Below are 25,396 nucleotides of genomic sequence, written 5' to 3'. Positions count from 1 at the left end.
GCTATTCCCCAGTGGAGCAGTGGGAGCCAAGACTGAGCTCCAGCAAAGCTCCAGAAGCCCCCTGCACCTCAGGGCCAGAAGGCTTCTCTCTTCAGTCCTTCCTGTAGCCCCTTCAACTCAGGAGCAAGCCACCAGGAAGAGGCTAGTGCAACAGTTAACTTGAGTTTTAGTCAGATGGAGCCAAGTCCAACCTGGGAGCTGACTAGTGGCAGGCTTTTGGCAAACCACTCAACCTTCCAGAAATTCCTGGTAGGCCTCAGGCAGACAACTCAACCTTCCTGAAACTCAAGCTAGGAATAATATCAGCACCACAGCCATGCTGTAAGAGTCAATGAGATATGTGTGGAAAGCATTTACTAAGGTGCCTGGCACAGTAAAATATTCCATAGACTGTGGCTATTACTATTATTTTATTATGTACTAGCATAACCTTAAGGCCTCTGATTATGTAAAAAGACAGGTGCATCCCTCAATCTCTTTCCTGGATTCTGCATTTAGTGTGAGTTCACTTAAAAACAATGACTACATATGGAATCAATGTAGAAAAATTCTTTTCTAATGGAGAACATTTCTGGTACCATGGAAATTAATGTTTTGTTTAATAGATGCATCACTATTTATAAGAAACCAGATTAGTATATTTTTTTAATTAAAAATGTTTATTGGTTATTGACTTTAATCAGTTTAAAGGAAAGAAATATTCTTTCAAATGTGCTAATAAGAAAAAGACCCAGAGAAATGGACAAAGTTGGGTAGAATTTTCAGTGTTTTGAATACAAATAAAGTTCATAAATTTTATATGGATTCTAGGATATTTATTAATACTCCTCCAACAATGGGCTTGACATTGAACAGGACTATAAACATATGAACAAGTCCAATCCAATATATTTCAAAACAAGAAGATTCTTGAGAACAGAAATTCTGTCTTTTGTAAGTATCCTTGCCATTCATTGGAGGAGAGGTTACAGGAAGTATCTGTGAATTCTGAAATTCATGAACTTTGGAATTCATATACATTCTTAAACTAATAAAAGAAGACCATATAGATGGTCGCGCAACATATAAAAATATAGTAACCACATAATAATCAAAAACAATGTTCAGTAATGCCCACTAAAATGAACAAAGAGAAAAATACAGCATAAGAATATAAAACAAATATTTTATACCCCTACAAACAAAACAAAGGCATCTTTTTGGTTCTGTTGTTTTTATAAAAACTATGTGTGAAACACACACGTATGTGTATTTTTACAGGAAAGTTGACAAACATAGAAAAGCACTTCTAAATAAAAATCACCTGTCATATCATCAACACGAATGTCATTCCTTTGACAAGAGCATAAAAAATTCATAGGAGATGTGATCAGGGAAGGCCTTCCTAGCCTCAGGACCTGCGGATGCCAATTTACCAACCACTTTAAAATCCATGGGCCATGTAAATCCATGGCTAATTCATTTCAATGTATGACAAAAACCACTGCAATGTTGTAAAGTAATTAGCCTCCAACTAATAAAAATAAATGGGAAAAAAAATAAATAAATAAAATCCATGGGCCAAACCTCTTTTTAGTCTCTCTACTGTTACCTAACTCCTGATACCACTGTATTTTAAATCAAGCCAACAGTGATCAATAAACAAGGATACATGTAAAGCTATGGTTCTAATCTAAAACTTCTTGTTCCCCAAATATTAAGAGCTGGATGGAATCTTAGACATTTATCTAGTACTCTTCACTATGCCTGTCCTCATTATTCAGAAGGAAACAGGAATGGGGAGGTTAAGTGATATATGCCCAAGTGTTACAGCTGAGTAACTTAAACCCAATCCCCTAACAGCCAGGCCAGGGCTCCATCCAAGTGAACACACGGTGACTGAATCTCCCCAAGTGATGGAACTTCAGTTATTAAGTGGCTCGACTATGAATGAGCCTGAAAGGCAGACCACAGTGGATCTGTATGACCAGATGAAAGCTGCAATGCACTTTCAGCTCCACATAGGCAACTGTGGTGACTTTAGGGAGGCAAGTCACAGAAAGACCATATGGTCAAATGAAGAGTGTGCCCTGTGTCAACTGGTCATTGGAGCAACGTGAGAGCTCCACATTCCATGGAGATGTGAGCCTGGTGAAGTCACAAGAGTCATTTCTGGTTGACTGCACTGCCAGGACAGCTTGGGAGGCAGAAGAACCCAAAAGAGGCCCCTGAGAATATTAGGATTAAAATGAAGAAAACTCTTGAATCAGCTAGATTCCTCTTGGTCAGCAGGCACATATCCACAGAGGTCATACGACTTACGACCAATCATCTCCCTTCAAGTTCCAATCCAATTTAGTGAACCCTCAGATTTTCATCATCCCCACTTCAAGGCTGTCCTCTTATATCTAAAGCTTATCTTTGACTAAACAAATCTCAATTGACTAAAAGAGTGTAGAAATATGAAAGGTCATGTTTCAGTTTCTTCTGATCAATCTAGGTCATTTCAGTTGTAAGAAGTCTCTTTAGTCTCATGTGGGCAGAGCTCAGTACAGATGTTCCTGCTTTAAGCAGACTTCATTCTCAAATATAAGCGATTAAAGTTTAAAGTTACGATCACTTCTGGCTCTCTTCTTCCCACATCACAACTGTGGTGCAGGCTCGACGTGAAGAGTCAGACTGGGTGCCACGTCTCAGGAGGCTTGCTGGCGGATGAGCTCTTTCAACTGAGCCAGTCTGTCACTTTTCAGTGCTTCCCGGATGGAGTGGAAAAACCCAAAGTAGTGTTCAAAGTTGTGCATCATAAGCAGGACACCAGCCAACAGCTCGTTGGTCACCAGCAGATGGTGGACGTACGCACGAGTGTGGTTCTTACAGCAATAACAGGAACACCCTCTCACGAGAGGACTGAAGTCCTCCTGGTACCTGAGGAAGGAAGTTACAATGATATTCCACAAGAAACTGAGAACCCAGACCACCTATTCTGTTGGCACATAACCAACAGTTAGTAACATGACTAGCAAATGTAGTGCCAGGCACCTGCTGAAGAGGGCAATGTAGCCAAAAGGTAATGGAGAGAGCACAGCAGGTCAGGAGATTCAGAAGTCCAGCTCTGATGGATACAGCCTCCTAGACCAAGGCTTACCAAGGAGCGGCAGCAGAGTCACATGCTCGCTGCCTCCTGCTGAGCATGGTTAGTCACACTGTAAAGGCACACAAAAATGTGAGGAGACGCGGTTCCGATGAATGACACTCTTCTCCCACTTGCCATCAGAACTATAATATTAGAAGAGATGGTATGACCTTTTACTTGCAGAGCTTTTTGCAGTTTACAAAAAACTTCTATATATTCTGTCTCATTTAATCTCTGCAACCACCCGTGGAGACATACATTTTTCCTGTCACTTTACCAATGAAGACTGGCCAAGGGGGCTAAAAGGGAAGGCTCTGGAGCTACAATGACTGGGCTTGTTTCCTGCTTCACAACTCTGGAAAGTCACTTAACCTCCCCCTGGGTCTGTTTTCTCATCTGAAATGTAATCAGGTAATAACAATGCCTTATTAGTGCTTACCTATAGAGCTGTTACAAGAATTAGATGATTTAATATAGTAAGGGACACAGATAGGCACATGCTAAGCACTATATGTACTATCCTTTATCAGCTATTTAAAAAAAGTTATATGACTTGACCAAAGTCACACAGTCATGAGCAGAACCACAATCTGAATGCCAAATCTCCAAAGCTTCAAGTCTATTGCTGATAAATACAGCAGTTTCCAATGATATCTACAATGTAAAGGGAATTTTAGTAGTAACCATTTATATCACCCTAGCTTTTTAAAAACAGAAATGAACCTCCTTGGTTATTTTTCAATAAGTCAAACATGGTAAACATCAGCATTTCAGACCTACAATCGAGAAGTCACTACAGAAAGAAGAACTAGGAATTTCACATTCTTTCATAAATTTTCAAGTCTGTACTGTTACTAGATAGTAATAAATAAGTCTGAGTCCCTAAAATGTCCCTTTACATAAGACCAAAAATACCCCAGCATTAAAATAAGTATACCAAGTTCCAGAAAACTACTCACTTGTTCACTGATAATTTCCACTTTTGGCCAAACACAAAGTTACAAGATATCTTAGTTTAGTCTTTATAGAGGCAAATACTTTACTTAAGATTTATAATTTGTATATAACCAAGATGGCTTAAATTCCTTAAAATTTAAAAATCTTTTTTTATTTTATCTTGAAATTCTTATTTTACACTGTCATTATTTAAAGTAATCATAAGAAACACCAAACAATGGATTTGGTCTAATCCTCCTGAGAGCTCTTCTAAAACATTAGTTATCAAGCCTCAGTTTTCTGTCAAGACAAAGTACACAAATTCATCTACAGAAAAAAAAGAATTCTGCAGGCACTGAATTTGAGAAGGCCCAAACAATGTCCAACTATTATGAACTCATAAACTGAGAAGGGAACAGTTACATAAAACTTTTAAAACAGACTGAATTAAAAAGACAGAAATCAAATTTAAAAAAACAATCCTTACTTTTTTTCCTTCAGATTAATTTCAAATGATGTCATTTCTTGGTTGCAACTGGTTGTTTTACTTTTCTTTGTTTGATCCACATATTTTATTTCTTCCTGTGTTCCATCTTGTTGTAATACTGAGGACAAACCAAAAAGAAGTCTTGAATGAAGATCAGATAAAGAGGGGCCACTGGGAGAATTTTTGTTTTAGTTACTATTTCAGGTCCTTTGACCCTGTAATTCCACTCCTTAGAACTTATCTTACGGAAATGCACACACATTAAAAAAAGGAACATGTAACAAGGTGATCACTGACCTGTAATCTATAGTATCAAAACCTGGAGACTCAACTATGTCTAGCAAAACATGGTTATAAGTGTATATCTTATAATCTTACTCTCAAGGAACGATTTCTTAAAAACCAGCTGGATGTGTGTATGTTCGTGTGTGTGTAAGACAGAGGGGAGGGAAAGAATAAATGTGTGTGCCTGTGTGTTGGGAGTCATGTCTTATCATAATGTACATGCAAATTCACTGGGCTTTGTAACTGCCTATATTACAGATTAAAAGTAGAATATGGTTTTAATTTATGTATTCCGTATGGAGACTCTGGCCCTCCAGGGAACTCAGTTAATCCAGAATTAAATGGGAATTTGAGTTGTTCCCTTGAACTCTTTGCTTTAAGTAAGAACATTGCTGGAATTGCAAGAGAAACACTAGTTACTATGCAAAGAGCCAGCCAGAGTGCAAGTAGAGAAGTATTTCTGAGAATGAGTAATAACAATGTTAGGCCCAAGGAAAATGGGCAGATGGTCCTAGGAAGGTAAATTCACCCAGGTGAAAGGAAAAAGTGATGTAACCTGAGCATTGAGCCCATGGCTATTCTAATTTTGCTGCCATTATTGGCATGCTGATGTGGAAAACCATAATAAAACCCTGGCTTTTGGAAAGTCCTTGTCACTGGGGAAATTACTGCCAACATCAGGCAACTAATTCTTGTGGAATTTTCACTTTGTAATTGGCAAAAAGCCCCCATTTAGTATGCACATACACAAATATGATTCATAATAATACTTTCATAAAAATGTTTAAACTCAGTTTTTCCAATCATGAAGAAATCTGGCTTTCTCTGGCCCAAAAGGAACTTGTTTGTTCCAAAGAACTCGATACCAGGTTCTCTGTAGAGCTTTGCATATTCACAGTACAGAATGACTAACAATCACCTATGTGCTGGCAGAAATAATTTCACTTGTAAATGAAGCCATGAACATTTATAAAGAGTTTATGGTACACTTATCTATATACATATGTTCTAGTCTGTCTAAGAGATAGTAAACCTGGCCTCCACTGCTTAAGAATTTGATCAACTTGATTGATTTTGTTTCCAGAAATAATTCCATTTAGATTATTGCTTAAGTTATGTTACAGAAGTGTAACAAATCCTGAATGAAATTTTCATCACTTATGGGGAATAAAAGGAGCCTTTAAAGAAGTCTCTGACACTACTCAAATTTAAGGGGAGCAGCAGGCGGGAAAGGAAAGCACACTCTGAAGGCCAGAGGGCAAACGGGCCCACAACACTCTCCTGAAACACTGCAGAGACACTTCAAGGGACCCCAACCCTAAGTCTATATCCCGGTTCCTTTTTTATTGCCAGCTAAACATTAGAATCTGAAACTGATTTTCTTGACTTCTGAATAACTAAACAATAAAAGCAAATGGCAGTGCTTCAAAGCAACATTAGCAGAGGAAAACAGCTTTCACATCTCAGTATGAAAAAAAAAACAAAGTAACACTAAAACCAGAGAGGGTGAGACTCCCTGTATTTTAGCATGAGGTTTGCAAAAAACAGACAAGAACTCCTTTGTGAAAAAATGAATTAACTTTTACCAAGCAGTTCAAAGGTTTTCTTTTCTTAGATTTTCATCACTATTCATTCACTCTGAATGTTCTTTTTTTCTGGCTATTAATAGAAGAGGTTTTGTTTTTCTTGGTTCTGCTCTCTACAAAAATCACTTCCGAATATTGATGAGCTATGTGTGTAGCATTAAGTGCCTGGTTCTGTGTGCCAACATGCCAGGGCGTACAGATAAAAAACAAAGACGTAGTTTTATAAAAGGCTAGCTTTACAGTATGCACATATTTCTGGTTTGTGACTCAAGCCAAAAGCCGATAGGAAATAGAAAGAATTTAAGGGTGACACAGAGATTAACTTCAAAAGACCTACATGTCTCTTCAGGATTCGGCTGGTAATCAAAGCTGAAAGTCAGGGCGCATCCCCGCTCTGTCACTTGATAAGGGAAAAAACTCTCAAATAAGTCCACTCCTCTTTCAATACACTCGAGCACCTCATCTGGCCGACTAACACCACAGATGAGCCTGTGAAAATAATACATACAGTGACATGAGGACAACGCCAGGAATGAAATCAGAGTCTTTCCAGAAGGCATTAACAGTAAATAATAATGAAAATCATGGTTAGCATGGCAGGCAGCAGATAAAACAGGTGTAGCCGAAAGACTACAGAGCTTTGGCAGCAGAAACCTGGACTGGAATCTCAACTCTGCCATTTATTTACTTGCTGTGTTACTTTGGGAAGGTTTCTTAACCTTTCTGAGTTTTAGTTTTCCAAATTTTAAAAACAAAAGAATACACATCTCATAGACTGACTGTGAGAATGAATGATGTACTTGAAAAAGCAGAGTGTAGTTTCTGACTCCAAAGAGAAGCTAATAAGGGTTAGTTTTCTTTCTCCCTCATCCCTTCTGAAACAATCTCCAGTCTTGGACTTAATTCTGTAGCCTTTCTATTCACTGCATATGATTGTTTTTTTTAGTGTAAAGCTGTGTGTTTTATTTCCCCTTCAAATACTCTTCCATGTTTTAACTGTACTTTGCTTATAATTCTTTTTCATTGTTGGCTCAAGAAAGACATTTTTATCTACTGTATTCTTCATAGCTCCATTTACAAAGCAATTCTTACTCTCGGAATTTCAACTCTGCCCACAGGATCCAAGAAACTAGTTAGCTTTCTTTATGCTTCTTCTGTATTTTCTCCATTAACAAAATGTCTGCATGGTAGAATGAGATGGTATTTCTAGAGACAATAGGTAATGCACTCTGAGAGTGCTAATAATATTCAACTAGGTTTTGCCACTAAAACAAGATGGGGAGATGCAATAGATCAGGGCTGGCTGGCTGCTATTTTTTAATGTTTGTTTTTTACTCATAGTCCCTTTTATAAACTAGCAGAGAAAAGCTTATAGACTCCCTGATTTCTAAAAGAAGTCCAAAAAAAGGTTTATGTAATATTAAACAACCAGAACCCTTAAATATATGCTGGTTTTTCTGACTACAGTTTCCTTCAAGTAATGTCATGTTTTTAGAACTCCTCTCCAACTGAAGCTGGCATTTCTACACACTTAAGAGAAAGAAAAACAATCCCAGCTTTCAAATCCAGTAACAGACATCTGTGAGCATTTAATTCAAAAGAAGTCCAGAAAATGACTAGAAATACTAGTGCTGAATTGTCATCTGCACCCAAATGAAATAAGCACAGGAGGGAAAGCAATGAACACAGAGGACTAGGATAAAACTGGGGCGAGGGTGGGGAGAATGCTGGCTAGGGTGCTGGAAATATCTTGTTCTGGCTGGTGTTTACAAGCATATACAGGAATAAAAATTCATCAAGGCATGCCTAAAATCCATATACTTAACTGCAAGTTATACCTGGACCTTTTTAAAAAAAGTAGTAAAATTACATACATATATATATAACTCAGGGTGTCCCACGTGGCTCAGACCATTGCAGGTAAAGAATCTGCCTGCAATGCGGGAGACCTGGGTTTGATCCGTGAGTTGGGAAGATCCCCTGGAGGAGGGCATGGCAACCCACTCCAGTATTTTTGCCTGAAGAATCCCATGGACAGAGGAGCGTGGCGGGCTACAGTCCACAGGATTGCAAAGAGTTGACACAACTGAGTGATTAAGCATAGCACACATAATATTACTCATCAGCCCGAGGGATATAAGCATTACCCCAAAATCAAACCTCTTAATGTATCTCCAGGAAAAAAAAGCATGACTATTCATACCAACTGGGATAAAAGACTAGATAGAGTCTTTTTTAAAAAAAATAAAAAATGTGGATAGTCTGGTAAGACATCAGCTGTATGCAGAAACTTACAGGTTTTTTTGCCTTAAAATCTTGCAGATCACTCCTCTCTCCAGCACATAGTAAATCCTGTGATGGATGGAAACAGCCAGCCCCACTCAGGTTGCCAGTTCCCTCAATTTCAAAAAATACTCCTCACTACCTGCCTCAAATCTAAGAACCTCTTTAAGGTCCTTATTGATAGAATCTGTCTTCATTCCACTGGGGATCCCAAATCTGTCCTCAGCTTTCTGTGATTAAGGCCAGAGTGCCATGTGGCTTTCTACCTGTCCCAAGGTTATAATGGATAAAGAACATTATTTATATTTGGCACAAGAATGAGGGGGAATAATATAACACTTGCCCTCACTTATAAGAATCAAATAAACTAACTCACATGGCACCGTTCTCTGGCCCACATTCTAAAATCAAAGGCAAGACGGGCTTGATGGAAACTCCCCCAAGCAGACTCAGCCCAGAAAGAACATAATCAAAACATCAAGACACGCCCATGTAGAGACTGCATACTACACTGCACATTCTGTAGCCCACCAGGCTTGGCCTGCATCCTCCTGAACACTAGCCTTGGTTTGTCCTCCGGCAGCTCTGCAGTGACTGACGACAGCAAGTGCAGTCTAGTCTCCAGGGTCTCTGGATTCCCCTGAAAGCCATCCAGAAGGAAGCCGCCAACAGGCCGCTTGGCTGTTTCTCGAGCCGACCTCAGCCTCTCCTCCGTCACGTCTCCACCTTCGATCACTCCAATGATCGAACTTTTCTGGAGGGCCTAAGGTGAGAAAGGATTGAACATTTTTAACTGTTTTCAGTAGTGGAGACCTCTGTTTAAACGAGCATTAGTTCCCAGAAGCCCCCTGGAGAGATGAAATCTCAGTTGAAGCATGCAGGGGGATGGCACCCTCTCCTTCCTGAGAACCTTTAGGGTTCCAAAGAACACAATCTGAAAGCCATTCAAAGAGGTAAGAAAAGACTGAAGAGAAACTGAGACAATCAACATAGGCAGTCATGCTTTAGCTTAAACACACACCAGGCAGGTACAAGAGGAAAAGAACAAAAGCAACAGCTTTCATTTGTAGAAATGGTTCTCCTGGTCTACTCTAGGCTACTTCTAAGTCTCTTAGGACTCACAGACTTAGAAAACAAACTTATAGTTGCCAGGGCAAGGGATAGTTAGGGACTTTGGGAAGGTCACGTATACACTGCTAACTTTAAAATAGATAACCAATGAGGTCCTACTGTATAGCCCATAGAACTCTGCTCAATGTTATGTGCCAGCCTGGGTGGGAGTGGGGTTTGGGAGAGAACGGATACATATATATGTATGGCTGAGTCCCTTTGCTGTTCACCTGAAACTATCACAACATTGTTAATTAGCTATACCCCAATACAAAATAAAAAGTTTAAAGTTTGGGGGGGAAAAAAATCTCTTAGTTATAAATAACATTAGGAACTGTGATACTGTTTGGCTGGGACAACTGATTACCTATTTGGAAAAAGATAAAACAAAAATTAGTACTGTACACCATTCTCAAAAATAAATTCCCAATAGCCCTAAAGATCTAAGCATAAAACATATAGTTATATAAGTATTAGAAAAACAGATTAAGTATTTTTATACTCTTGGGATAAGGTAGCCCTTCCAAAGCAACATAAAGCTTTGGAAGGAAAAGGCAGACATAATTGAACACAGAAACATTAAAAAAAAATCCCTAGTGAAATATACTATCAACAAAGGTAAAGGGGAACTTACTCTTTGGAGGGATAGCTAAATGTCTACACCATGGACAAAGCTCCAACAAATCCTCTAAGCAAAGGACAGCCCTACAGACATCTAGGCAAATATGTGAATATGAACTTCAGAAAAACACATCCGGAGAGCTTACTAAATCTCACAAGGAAATGAAACCTGGAAATAATTAGATACCATTTTTGCCCATCACACTGACAGAAAAGTCAAAAGATAAAAAGCAAAATAGTGGAGGTAAAAGGGTTAGAGAAATGGCACTTACATACCCTGACAACTACAGAGAATAAAAATTAGTTCAGCCTCTTGCTAGGGCAAGCATACAACACTTACCAAAATGTCAATACTTTTATCTTTATACATTCTAAAATTCCACTTCTAAGAATATCACCTACAAATATAGTTATTCATATGCACCAAAGTTTATTTTTGGTGCATATGAAACAAAGATGTTTAGAATAATGAAAAACTGGAATCAGGCTAAACATCCATCAATAGAGTAGAGGCTTAAGTAAAGTATAATATGTTCATAGTATGGCTTCCTACACAGTTGTTTTAAAAAGAAAGCAGAATGTATAGTAATAGATACACTAACAGGAAAATAATTTTCAAGACATTGTTAAATAAAAATAAGCAAACTCCTGAAAAGATTATCATATTCATGTAATAAAAAACCAGAGGCATGCATATATGTAATAATTATGTGTATGTAACTATAAAAAATAAGGTTTACAAGGAAAAATACCCATCAACAGTGGCTCTTCGATAGAAGAAGTGGGTGGGAAGGGAGCCTGGAAGGCTATAAAGAAGCTAAAAGGCTATATTCATCCGGATTCTTGATTTAAGCATGAGGAACATAATCAGACTATTCCTCCAGAAACAAGACTTAAGCTGCTGTGTGGAGAGTGAACTGAGGGTGAGTGTGGTTAAAGGATGGAGTAGAGATGACTTGAATCATTGGGGAAGACAAAGAGGATCTTGACTGAGGCAGTAGCAATGGAATGAACAGGAGAGAGAGGATCTGCAACCTCGTCAGGAAGAACAATCAACAACTCAATACAACCTGACTGCTGAGTTTCCTGGGGAGAGGATGAGGACAAAAATAGGATGACTCCTGGCTCCTATTTCAGATGTCCAGGGAGATGATGAGAAGAGTCAAGACAGGGCATCCTAGGACACCAGTGGAGGGTGAGGGAAGATGATTCTGAGTTTGAGGTATCAGCCACTGAAGATAAGGAATAAAAGTTAGGGTAATGTATATACTGGTGCGACTGCCCAGGCTAGACAGCAGGAGGTGCTTGGCATAGGCCTGCCACTCCCCTCACCTGCTGTCATGCTAGACACAGCCAAGAGACTCTCCTCACCCTGCTGCACTGTGCACAGCTCTGAGCACCTTGAGATGAAACTTATTTACCATCCCTGGCCTCGGGAATACACGCAGAAGGAAGGAAAGCTGACGACAGAATCTTGAGGAGCTTCAATGCTTAAGGGCATTCAGAATAAGAGGATTCAACGGATAAGAGGAAAAAATCACAGACAGAGGAAAAGATGCTTGCAGACATACAAAGTAGACATTCACACAGGCCTGTTCCTTTACGTGATTGGCACAGACCCATCTAGGAACTCGTTTTCATGGGTATAAGAAGTGTAACCACCAGGGACTTGCCTGGTGGTCCAGAGGTTAAGAATCCACCCTTCAATGCAGGAGACACAGGTTCAATCCCCAGCCAGGGAAGTAAGACCCCATTTGCTGCCAGGCAACTAAGCCTGAACACCACAATTAGAAAGCCCACGTACCACAACCAAAGATCTCGTGTGCCACAACTAAGACCCGATACAGCCAAATAAATAAGTAAATTTTTAAAAAGTATAACCGTATTGTCTAAAATGGAACACACTTAAGAGTAAAAGGGGGCACTATCAATAATCATGTCAAGACAACAGCATAAGGGGTACAGAGAGGGACCCGAGCATTTGCCCAGCCCACAAGAATAATGTGAAATGGTGTGGCTGACAACACACAAGAGGGATTTGAGGCTCATCTGGCCTTTCTAATAATCACACTCTGTCACTCTCCCTGTCCTCCTTTCTACTCATCCAAACATTTACTCATCCTACAAGGGTAATTACTGGCTGAAAACAATTGCTAGCAAATAACTGTTAGCAGAGCTAACAATTCAGAGCCGCAGCAATGTCCCCACGCTGAACCCTTACTTAGATACTGAGAGTTCTATCAGAATGACAAGTAAGCTTCCTCTAATTATTTCATGTATATTAAGTTGATTAGCCAAAGTACATTTTTTATTAGTAAACTCACAATAATGATCTTTCTCAAACTCCATGTGCTTTGCCACAGTGGGGCCTGCTAGTGGCTCAGGATTCCTCTATACAAATGACCAGACACTAAAAGTCTCTCCTCTGATCGCTATCTCCTACTCTCCCACTTCCTCTGCTCTCTCCTAATGACTGCCTTCCTTTCCAGCTTTATAACTCCGCTATCAAGGTCCCTTATTCACTGCTACAGCTTCATCTTCCCCAGCTCACGAGATGATGAGGTTACTATGCCTTCAGGATATAGAGTCAGAAGGGGCACTTTCCAGACATACGTAGGGAACTGGAGTCAGGGTGGAGTGAACAACTGAATATTAACTCGATACTAAAAAGGGTCTTGAAAGACTCAAATCTCTGGGCAGAGGAATTAGGGACTGTCACACAGGGAGAACAGTGCTGAAGGAGAGCCAGAGGAAGAGCAGGTGTGAGGAGAGGAGATACTGAGTTTGTTACCTGAGTCTGAGGTGCATGAGAGGAATAGTCTAGTGAGAGAACGTAGCAAAGGCCTGTGGCTGTGTAACTCTGAAGCTAAGGAGAGTGATCTTGATCATACACACAATTTTAGAATTTTCAGCAATTAAAACTAAGGGGAGCTTCCCAGACAGAACATATAGTGTGGGATGAAAAGAGAGCCTAAGACATCCTAAAGAGCAATAAAACATTCAGAGAAGAAGAAAAAATCAGGAGAATAAAAGAGACCAAGAAGTGAAGAGCAAGAAACAGGAGGAGGGGCAGAAAGGGCGGTATCACGGAATGTAAATTAGCTAGAATTCCAGGACAAAGGCCTGGTGAGTGGGACGGCTTTACCTCTGACTCTTCCTGTAGCTTCAGACAATTATCCAGGAAGAGAAGCGATCGGTCAACAGACTTTCTGGCTCTTTTTACGGAAGTTGCTTCATCGCAAGTTGCCTCTCCATCCGAAAGGCACTGGAACCAGTCTGGCTGAAGGGCCTGCTGAATGGCCATGAACTTGGAGGCAGTCATTTCTACTCGTCCTCCAACACCCCACACAGACACTGACTGCCACGGAACAAGGCGAGACGAATTAGCAAGAGTAACATGCAAATAAAAAGAAAATAATACAATGATTAAAGCAATTCTGAATTCAATTCCTCTTTACAGCTGGAGAGATGGTGGCAATTCAATCTTCTAGACATGGTGGGTAAAGAGGTTTCCCATACCATATTCCAAATTTTCTAAGGACCTGAGAGCTCATAGTGTACTTCAATGTCCATTCAAGCCAACTTCTCAGTTATTGCCCAAGAATTCTGTGACTACTTTTCCAGAATCCTAGTCTTTCTCTCTCTTCCACTCCATGCTGTTTCTGACTACACCACAGACCGATTTCTTTGTCTTTCAACACACTATTCCTTTTGATTGAGATGGCCTTCCCCTACTTCTTTGCCTGGTAAAATACTATTCAAGACATAAGAGTTTAGATGCCATCTTCTCTACTGAGTTCCCCAAACTTTACTAGGCAAAATCAATTGCTCACTCTTATAAGCTCTATCAGCAATTTGTATTTCTTTCTTTCATAGAAAAGATAGCCTTTATCACACCATTGTATATTTGTCTGAAGCAAGTATCTAATATCACAGTTGTGCCCCAAATGCAATCTGGGCCTCACACATTATGAATGCTTCCGTTCAGTTCAGTTCAGTTGCTCAGTCGTGTCCAACTCTTTGCGACCCCATGGACTGCAGCATGCCAGGCTTCCCTGTCCATCACCAACTACCAGTGTTACTCAAATCATGCCCACTGAGTCAGTGATGCCATCCAACCATCTCATACTCTGTCGTCCCCTTCTCCTCCTGCCTTCAATCTTTCCCAGAATCAGGGTCTTTTCAAAGGAGTCAGCTCTTCCCATCAGGTGGCCAAAGTATTGGAGTTTCAGCTTCAACATCAGTCCTTCCAATGAATATTCAGGACTGATTTCCTTTAGGATGGCCTGGTTGGATCTCCTTGCAGTTCAAGGGACTTTCAAGAGTCTCCAACACCACAGTTCAAAAGCATCAATTCTTCGGCACTCAGGTTTCTTTATAGTCCAACTCTCACATCCATACATGACTACTGGAAAAACCATAACCTTGACTAGATGGACCTCTGTTGGCAAAGTAATGTCTCTGCTTTTTAACATGCTGTCTAGGTTGGTCATAACTTTTCTTCCAAGGAGTAAGCGTCTTTTAATTTCATGGCTGCAGTCACCATCTGCAGTGATTTTGGAGCCCCAAAAAATAAATTCAGCCACTGTTTCCACTGTTTCTCTATTTGCCATGAAGTGATGGGACTGGATGCCATGATCTTTGTTTTCTGAATGTTGAGCTTTAAGCCAACTTTTTCACTCTCCTCCTTCACTTTCATCAAGAGGCTCTTTAGTTCTTCTTCACTTTCTGCCATAAGGGTGGTGTCAGCTGCATATATGAGGTTGATACTTCTCCCGGCAATCTTGATTCCAGCCTGTGCTTCATCCAGCCCAGTGTTTTTCACAATGTACTCTGCATATAAGTTAAATAAGCACGGTGACCATACACAGCTTTGACATACTCCTTTTCCTATTTGGAATCAGTCTGTTGTTCCATGTTTAGTTCTAACTGTTGCTTCCTGACCTGCATACAGATTTCTCAGGAGGCAGGTCAGGTGGTCTGGTATACCTGTCTCTTTCAGAATTTTCCACAGTTTATTGTGATCCACACAGTCAAAAGCTTTGGCATAGTCAATATATAAAGCAGAAATAGATGTTTTTCTGGAACTCTTGTGCTTTTTCGATGATTCAACAAATGTTGGCAATTTGATTTCTGGTTCCTCTGCCTTTTCTAAAACCAACTTGAATATCTGGAAGTTCACAGTTCATGTATTGTTGAAGCCTGGCTTGCAGAATTTTGAGTATTACGTTACTAGCGAGTGAGATGAGTGCAATTGTGCAGTAGTTTGAGCATTCTTTGGGATTGCCTTTCTTTGGGATTGGAATGAAAACTGACCTTTTCCAGTCCTGTGGCCACTGCTGAACTTTCCAAATTTGCTGGCATATCGAATGCAGCACTCTCACAGCATCATCTTTAGGGTTTGAAATAGCTCAACTGGAATTCCATCACCTCCACTAGTGTTGTTTGTAGTGATGCTTCCTAAGGCCCATTTGACTTCACATTCCAGGATGTCTGGCTCTAGGTAAGTGATCACACCATAGTGATTATCTGGGTTGTGAAGATCTTGCCAACTCTTTTTAATATCTTCTGCTTTTGTTAGGTCCATATGCAGTCTGGGCCTCACACATTATGAATGTTCACTCATTAGTCATAGTTACAGAATTATATGCAAAGACATAAATCTCATAGTACACAAGAATCTCTGTATGATCCTTTGGTTACTGCTTCCCCTACAGCGTCTCTCTTCTTAGAATAGATGTATGTAACTGGAGGACCACATACAATCTTTTTCATCCTGCATAACACTGTTTGAATGAATCCGTTCTCCCTTATAAATGGAATAATCGAGGTCAAAATATTTTCTTTTGAATTCAAATTGCAAAATAGAAAGAAGTGTAAAACAGAAGACAAATTTTAAAAAAGTTATCTTACGTAAGATTAATAGACATTGTTGATATCAATAAAGTGGGTGAAGAAAAGAGTAACTATGTTTGTGAAGTAGCAGTATATACTGAAGTCTTTCCATAACATTGTCCTCTGGGACAATGCAGTGGGGCTGTATCTCAGATTAAAACTTTTAATGAAGTCCTCTAGATACTGTTTTTGACTAGCTAAAATCTCTGGCTATGGATCCAGATTTTTCAAATTCTGTTCTAAACAGCAATATTATACTGAAGTCCTACTATATATAGTTATACATGTGATAACACTCATCAGCAACTTCCCCTACTTTTCCTGAGGTTGTTAAAACTGCAAATAAAGCATGGTACCAAAAGACTATTTTTTTCTACCATTATAGCAATTTCTTTTTTGGGCATGTACTTGACCTTTCTCTCCTCCCAAATTTTTGGTAACAGTAAAAAAGCTGAGGATATATTCCTTACCTTAACTCATCCGTGGGCTGCCCTATAAACCACACCATCCCACTATAGTCATATAAACAAAGAGAAGGCATAAAGGGATCTGGAATGGGTCAGCATCCCAGGCAGTGGAAACCTGGCATCTGAGGGATCCAATGGGCTGACTTCCTGAGACAAAGCTTCAGCCTTGAAGGACCTTCTGAGAACATACCTTATTTGTTACATAACCAGCTGGGCACGGGCTGACTGGATCATGCAGGGAACAGTACAAGAGCAATTCCGGCATGCCTGTATAAACAAAAAAGAACCCCTGAAAGCACTTCCATCAGCAATGACACAGTGCTGTAACTGAGAGCAGCTTCATAATGTGGCTTCATATCCAGCAGGGCAGATAAAGTAACGCTAAAACAGAGTAAATTGCCCACACCCGACCTCAGAATTGTAGGAGGCCTGTCAACATGAATGAAGATTATTTTGAAACCTACAAACCCAAAAGAAGAATTAAACATTCATGTCTAATAACACTGAGTTGCTACAAAGGAAATGTATAACCAGAAGCATGATACAATGAAAAGTGATTAACGAAATATTGACCCTACTTGATTTACTTTGAAGAAAATAACATTAAGTTCATTCTCAATAAGGTACCATCCAAGGTGAACTTGCTACTGGAAAGATGAAATTATACAGCCAACAGGTAACATTATTAATAATAAATGGAGCCTACATCATGGGTCCCTAGGGACAGAATTATAGAAAAACTATAGGACACTGCAAATGGATCTCCTTTTCAGTAAGTTTCATTGACTCAAGATGATAGTTTCTTAGGTTTTTTTAATCAAAAAGACATTCATTTAAAAAAACTGTTTAGTAATCATATGTACTTAAATTTCATATGCCACATTTTCATAGGAAAAAAACAGGATTTTGCTGAAGACCAAAAATATAAAGCAAACAACAAAAATCTCTGCAGTTCTCCACCTTATTTTCTACAATTTCAATTATTATAATTATCTCTAGAAAGCTTATATTAGCTATTTTCACTTAATTATATGCTTGGATATTTTAAAGCCAGTTATTAAAATTGGTCTCAGATCAAGGGAAATGGTATTATATCAATTCCTCTACGGAGATTACAGGCCCTTGTGACAACCAAGTCATCGTGCAGGCTCCCTTAGAAACAGCAAGACTGAATAACCAATGGAAACGGATTTTCAGTCACTTAAGTGAGTCCCAGAGACTGAGGAAAAGCTTCAGAAGAAAACTGTTTGGAGAAGAGTTGGTTCTCTGGCTATCACTGCTAAGCTTTTCCTATAAATAAATGTACACATATACTGGGATTTAAAATCCTATTTCTGGAACAGAAGACAATATTAACATATCAGAATATAGGTGAATATAAACTCTTCATCCTCTGCTGTGTTTTAGGCTCAAACATGACAAGCCTGCTTTGGGTCTTAGGTGTGTTCCATGCAGTCCCTCACCTCTAGGTCTCTGCTCTCCTCCTGGAGCGTCAGCCCAAACCTGTCGACCACCACCACTACACCCACCTCCTAACCTTGCTTACTCCTACTCCTCCTTGACCCACGAGATCTCTATTCTGACCTCCATTCACATGGACTCTATAGCAGGTTATATGTTCCTCCCTCTAGGTTCTCACTATACATGTACCTACTCCCGATCCTGCAAATGCAGTCACCACACTCTGTTAGAACTACCTGTTTATCTTAATGCCAACTAGGCTCTGAGTTTCATTAGGGCAGTTAATTGTTTCCCACTCATCTTTGAATCCCCAATGCCTATTCTTAGATGCTCAATAAATGCATATTATATTTATGATTGAGTAACTGTATACATGAAGAGTCAAAAAACAAAAAGCATCTTCAACCTCCAAATTAATACACCAGAAGGCACACGCAAATAACTTGATTAACTTTTACCTATGAACTTTCCAACTCCTTCCTTATATTCTGCCAAGACTTCATGATGTTCTGCCCTATAAGAAAATAGAAAAATATGTAACATAATAATGAATCATTCTACAGATACTCTATGCAACAACTGAAGCCTCCTCTCCTCAGCCAAATGAGCCACATGACAGTAAGTATAGTCTCAAAACACCAAGTACACATATTGAGGAGTCCCCACTCATTAGGTTGAGTTTATTAGCCAGGACGAAGGTCTTTAATTTGCAAGTGGCTCTGTGAGAAAGAGAACCTAGCAAAGATCAAGGGCTTCAGAATATCTAGATTTTCTTCTTCCCCTTGTTCCTTTAAAATGACTGTTACTAATACAATCTTACAGAGTAATTTGATCAAATAGCAGATTTTTCAATTAGGGATAAGGTCAGTATGTACATGACACAAAATGACCTCACTCTATTAGTTCTGTTACCCTAGAGTAGAACTGGCAAGTACACGTGCAGAGACAGGAAACTCTGAGGCTGGTGCATGAAGACAGCCCTGCGGTCTCAAGTTTAGCCCTGATGGGGCATTATGGGCACCATCACCCCTGGGAGCGGCAATGTAGGCGGTATGGAAAAGCGAAGAAGCTCTAACATGTAGGTCCGGCCTGTGCCCTCCATGTTATGGTCAGATGATGTATAATATTTGATATCTCTCTTCTGATTTCACTATAAAAAGCCTACACATTCTGTATACAGAAGCAAAAAAAGTCTTTCTCTTTACTGCAACTTAGTAAGGAAACCAAGCTGCTGCTAAAGTTGACATGTGAATGATCAGGTCTCATACTTACAGTGAAGATAGTGTAAGCTGAGCCATGGCAGGAACCCTGTGGATTTTATGCAGCGTGTGGTGGGTCAGGTGAGGAGCGGAGCCAGCCTTGGTGTATAGAAGGCAGCCTGGGATGTCCATGGTGCGGTCCCCTGTTTTGCCAAGGTTTTTTATTTTTCCAAGGCGACAGCCATTAACCACCTTGGTAAGATTTAGCTTCATCTTAAAGGGATTCCTCTAAGTCCTGATAAGAAAAGAACATTACATTCAGAAGTTCCATGATGGCCAAAGGCTAAACATTTTTGAAAGAAAGCAACTTACAGAAAAATAAATATCATGTTTCATATACTTCCCAGTCTAGAATTTTTTTAGATATCAGGAATAGGGGGATAGGAAATGACAGAGAGAATAAGGTACCTTTCCCAAAGTCACAGAGCAATATGATGACATCAACCACATTTAAATTCAATCAGGGAAGTTTTGTCTCAGCTGATGAAAACCAAACAAATGGAAGGACAGAAGCAAAGACTAATCATGGGAAGAGCACTCTGAAGCCAAGGCTTACTCTCAGCTTTGAAAATGTGTATACAGAAAGGTCACACTGCTTAAGAAATACTGTTTTGACCTATTTTTTCTTTCTCTGATTTGAGAGGATTCTAGGCAACATAGTAAATCTTCCTAACACGTAATTAAATGAAGAAAACAGGTTCTAAGGCAGCATTCCGCTGTTTATTAAAATATATGGAAGAATATATAGGCTTCACAGGTGGCTCAGTGGTAAAGAATCTGCCTGCCAATGCAGAAGTTCAGGAGGCTCGAGTTTGATCCCTGGGTCAGGAAGATCTCCTGGAGAAGGAAATGGCAACCCACTCAAGTATTCTTGCCTGAAAAATCCCATGGACAGAGGAGCCTGGCAGGCTATACTCCATGGGGTCGCAAAGAGTCAGGCACAACTGAGCATGCATTCATGGAAGAATATATATGAACAAATAAACAGAGATTATCTCTGAGAAGTGGGATTATTTTCCAACCTTGTTCTTTTAAAAATAGAGGTGAGAAACTGTGGTGCATTGATGCAATTCACAAGCAAAGTTGCTTTTACAATTGGAAAGGAAAAATATTTGATTTAAAAAAAAGATACACTTTCTAAATTCCACAGATACAGAAGGGGGGAAAAAATCAGAAAACATTGTCAATTACTTTGTTGGATTGTCTTATTATTCAGTAAAGCAAATCCCAGGCTCCAATTCCTTAAATGCCCTGTAAAACTTGGTAAACAGGCATGGCAGATCATTTGCAAACTTTCACTGGATGTCCAGCATTCTGAAATACCAGTGTCTTTACAGCAAGCACTATATCCTCTCAAATTTTTGCAAGTTAGGCAAGACCCAGTTTTATTAATAAATAAATTAACATGGCTCTCTGAATGGTTCCAACCTTAGATCCTATCCCCTTAAGCACTATATTAAACCACACTGAAAGTCAACCATTGTTTAAAAGATGTTTTACCAAATAAAGCATTATCTATCATGAGTTAAAAGATATTCAGAAATGCAAATATTCCTTTCTTGGGAGTCATAAATTCTTATATTGAAATAAAATAATTAATCCTTGTGGAATTTGGAAATAAGAATAACTACTTTCTATATGGTTCAATAAGTGATTTCATGTTAAACATGAATTATATTGGCAGAAACCAACACAATATTATAAAATAATTACCCTCCAATTAAAAAAAATTTTTTTTAAAGATATGAGTATTTCAGGAAAGGCTGATCAATTTTCTATGGCTCAACCTTCACTATTTCAAGTTATCACAAATACAGACATAAAAATAACTCTGGGGATTTCCCTGGTAGTCCAGTGGTTAAGACTTTGCCTTCCAAAGCAGATGATTTGGGTTCAATCCCTGGTCAGGAAGCTACGATCTCACATGCCTCGAGGCCAAAAAACCCAAAAACATAAAAGAATATTGTATCAAATTCAATGAAGACTTCAGAAATGGTCCACATCAAAAAAAAAAAAAATCTAAAAAAAAAGTCTCATTGGAACCCACACAAATAGAGAGTATTAGAGGCCTTCCATTGTGGCTCAGATGGTAAAGAATCTGCCTGCAATGTAGGAGATGCAGATTCAATCTCTAGGTTAGGAAGATCCCTTGGAGGAGAAAATGGCAGCCCATGCTAGTATTCTTGCCTGGAGAATTCCATGGTGGGCTACAGTCATGGGGTCACAAAATGTTGGACATGACTAAGCCACTTTCAAGGGAAAAAACTTATGCTTTAACAAAAGGTAATATAAAAGCTACTTTTTATAAAACTGTGTTATTACATACTAAAACTGTTAAAATAAAAGGAAGTTTATACCAAAAAATTAAATACATTTACAGGCTAATAAGAATGTAACAGAAAATACAAGAGAAGAGTCATCAGTTTACAAAATCATATTTCTTATTGATTTATCAAATAATACACATAATCTTCTGATTTCGAGTGATAAAAATAGTTTTGAAACTAACAGAGCTCTGAAACCATTTATAGCAAAGTTAAAGAATGTATTTTGCAATCTAAGTTCTAGAGAATTAAAGCAGGGGGAAGCATGAAGGTGAGAAATTCACTTTAAGGTTAATTAATCAACCCTATTATTCTATTAGAATCAACTAACAAGGAACAATAGGTTTTTGAGACAAAAATAAGAATTAATGAAAATTTACTGGAACAAGGTTACTAACAGGGCAAGAACTTAGCACTTACTACTCACACACATCTGAGAATGTAAGAAACTGCACTGTCCCACATATTTTCAGAAAGGCCTAAAGAGAAGAATTTGCTGGTTCCTCCACTTACTCCAAAAATTCTGTCTCATCTAAGTGTTTAAGCTTTGTCAAAGAGTTCAATGTATATACATGAGTTGACCATATAAAAGTAGAAACAGCCTTTAGTGGATAAAACTAGCATGTTTGAAAAAATGAAGTTTAAGACTAGAAGGCTACCAATTTTTATTATTACTCCTCCTCATCAAACCCTTTCATTTTTTCAGTTTATTAATAAATCGGACTGACAAAGCTGCTGACAAGCATAAGACAATGTGCTTTTCCATGTCAAGCTAACTCAATTTCAGATAAAAACAATCTACAACTCTTTAGCAAACCTCTGTTTAACACCCCAGGTAATGAATGATTGCCATTAGACTTTAGAAATGCTGAGAAGAGTTAAGTCTGACCATTACTACCAGAGACGCTGAATGGGAGAGCTCGTCATGAACTTGATGATCCCTCTGCTGTTCCACAACCATGACTCTGAGGCTAAATGAGATTAACCAGAGTCTAGAACCCAGGTCTCTACCACGAGGCCTCTGCTTTTGATTACATCTTTGAAGTGAGAGTAACACAATGTTTGTATATACATATCTCCTTTTGCCACTCTTTCTTCAATCAAAGAAACAGCTTCCTTCATCCTTAACCCAAGGTCAGTTATTACAGGTCTGTGTTAGTTATAGCAGACATCAGCCACTGTGCTCTTAGATGCATGTGCTCTTAGATGCAGAGATGGGTTCTCCTGTGATATGATGTAAAGTTTAATCTCCAAACCTTTAAAGATGAAATTCAATGTCCTCAGCTTAGTGTCCTGAACCCACTAGGTCAGCTAGAGAGAAATACCCACTTGGTTTTCTCCACAGTATGGGACTCTGATGGAATGCACTCACATTCTGCTGTTTAGGGTTTCTTAAGAGTCCTACCCTAAACAGTGAATGGACACAGCATCAAAGGAAAAAGTAAGCGAGGTAAAACAGACAATTGGGTTTACGGAAAAGCATTCCAATAGATAAACTGCTAGTGGTGATTCTCTGTATTGTGAGGATGAATGCAAATATTAAGAAATATGAGGAAAGCATCAGAATGTATTTTACCCAGAAATCAATATTTAAAAAATAACATGCAACTTTGTCCTGCTTTGAACCCAGCTTTCCTCTCCTAATTACTGGTCAATTTGTGGTTAGTATTTTTATAATTGCACCTCTTTTCTAGCGGCTCAAACACAAAAATCTTTTATTACAGAGTAATGTAAATATAATATATACACACATACACATAGTTTTAAAATATGTTCTTGGAGTGATATAATCTACTACTCCAAGCAAAGTTCTCAAGAAACAAACCAACAGTCTCCAAAGTATTAAATGGTTTTTACTTGGCCCTTTTCCTTTTCACTTGTTATAAGTCTCTTCTAAGATATCTGGGGTTACGCTTTTCTTGGTATACAAACATCCACACTTCACTTCCTGGTTAAGTCTTAACCATTAGGAGAGCCATTTGGAAATAATGGTTAGTGGAAAAACTCTTAATCACTTTAAGGACAAGTAGTCATACCTTTACAAGGGCTAACCAAGATTCCCTGCACCTGTCGCAGCACTGTACCCGTCTTAACACCTCCACTGTCACATATTTCTCCCTCCCTCTATTCCCTTATGAAAGAAGGGATTTTTTTTTTTTTTAATGTTTCTTAATGGATTCTCTACAGACTATCATGGGAAGATGACTTCAATATGTTGAGGGAAAAGAGCAAGCTTAGGTGAACATATTTTTTGCAAAAGAAAAATTGCATATATATATTTATAAATATACACACAAATACACACTCTACACTGTCTGTACGTGCATATTAAAAAGTGTGAAGGACTTCTAAACAATATGGTGCACTGAGCTAACTAAGAGCCTGTATTTTAATAGGCTGGTAGTCTGTTAGAAGTCTCATCTTGTCCATAAACATATGCAATGCTTACATACTAACTGTAATGTTAAGACATAATTTTCAGTCATATTTTCCATTTTGCTATAGTGTTATTGGTGGCATTCACTGAGCTTAATTTACCCGTTGAAGCTAACTACTTTATGATATTGCATAGCTTGGATGTAGCAGAATTTAATCAACCATCACCCTTTCAATGAAAACTCGTTACAGAGCAGGTCCTATGATTGGTGCAGTAGTCTGAGGGCAAAGCTTCTCTGATCTTTCACAAATCTGAAGTCTAGTTTACGTTTCCAATTAGAGGTCTCTGCATACACTGATTTTTACTGGGTACCACACTCTTAATGATTTAGGTACTATTGCTCCCATTTGAGTAAACCGAGGGTCCGAGAGTTATTAAACATGTTTCTTAAGGTCATACGACTACAAAATGACTGGGTCCAAAGCTGCCGATCTAAATCTCTACTCTGCCTTATGAACCTACATATCCCAGCATGGACAGTTCCCGGGAACACCTAGGCTCAGTCAATAACGACGGATTTAGCTTCACTCCATGGGCCATCTCCAGGGACCCCAGACTTCGCGGAGTGCTTAGCTCAGGTGTTCGAGATCGGTCCAACCCTTCCAAGCATCCTGAACAATCTAGAAAAACTTCCGCATGGGAACTTGACCCTTAAACAGACCCTTCCTTCCTGTTGAAAGGAGACACTTTTCTCTCTGAGATGAGGTGAGGCCACACGATTTGGGAGAATCTGGATTTACAGGAGCCAGGACCCACCAGGAGACCCCGAAAATGAAAGACATGGCGGGAGGACAATCAGAGTTACTGCAACACAACCTGGAAGGATCGAGACGCGACGTGACGCGACTCTCTCACAGCAGCCCCCACTCATTTGAAGTAGGGAAGGGAGGTACTTACGTGCAAACCTCTCAACTTTAGGGAACTTGAAACTCCCTAGTTTCTCTCCTTTCGCTACCACGTGTCCAGCTTGCAAAACTCTCTGCCCGAACCACCGCCACCCATGCCAGAGCCAATCAGGGAACACTGCGTCATCACGAGGCGCCAGGAAAAGGCAAAGGTAACTGCAAAGCGAACACTGGTGATTGGGAGGCGGAGGAACCGCTACCGTTGCCATGGGTAACTGAACCGGCTCG

The 25,396-nt window shown here is 39.3% G+C and overlaps 1 protein-coding gene across 1 annotated transcript; it reads right to left on the bottom strand.

Moving 5' to 3' along the window:
• Positions 1 to 638: 638 nt before the first annotated feature.
• On the bottom strand, positions 639 to 25,280 carry QTRT2 (queuine tRNA-ribosyltransferase accessory subunit 2). The gene is made up of 9 exons (XM_020879685.2): positions 25,161 to 25,280; positions 19,516 to 19,737; positions 18,702 to 18,757; positions 16,973 to 17,049; positions 13,566 to 13,778; positions 9,253 to 9,452; positions 6,744 to 6,895; positions 4,536 to 4,653; positions 639 to 2,904 (listed from the first exon to the last, which is right to left on the bottom strand). The coding sequence occupies exons 2-9, from the start codon at positions 19,713 to 19,715 to the stop codon at positions 2,673 to 2,675; spliced, it is 1,248 nt and encodes a 415-aa protein (XP_020735344.2). The 5' UTR covers positions 19,716 to 19,737; positions 25,161 to 25,280; the 3' UTR covers positions 639 to 2,672.
• Positions 25,281 to 25,396: the final 116 nt, after the last annotated feature.

This window comes from Odocoileus virginianus, chromosome 4, assembly GCF_023699985.2.
Source record: "Odocoileus virginianus isolate 20LAN1187 ecotype Illinois chromosome 4, Ovbor_1.2, whole genome shotgun sequence".
NCBI classification, from domain to species: Eukaryota; Metazoa; Chordata; class Mammalia; order Artiodactyla; family Cervidae; genus Odocoileus; species Odocoileus virginianus.
Note: the sequence above shows the minus strand (reverse complement) of the source record. Positions and strands in the feature narration are given on the sequence as shown.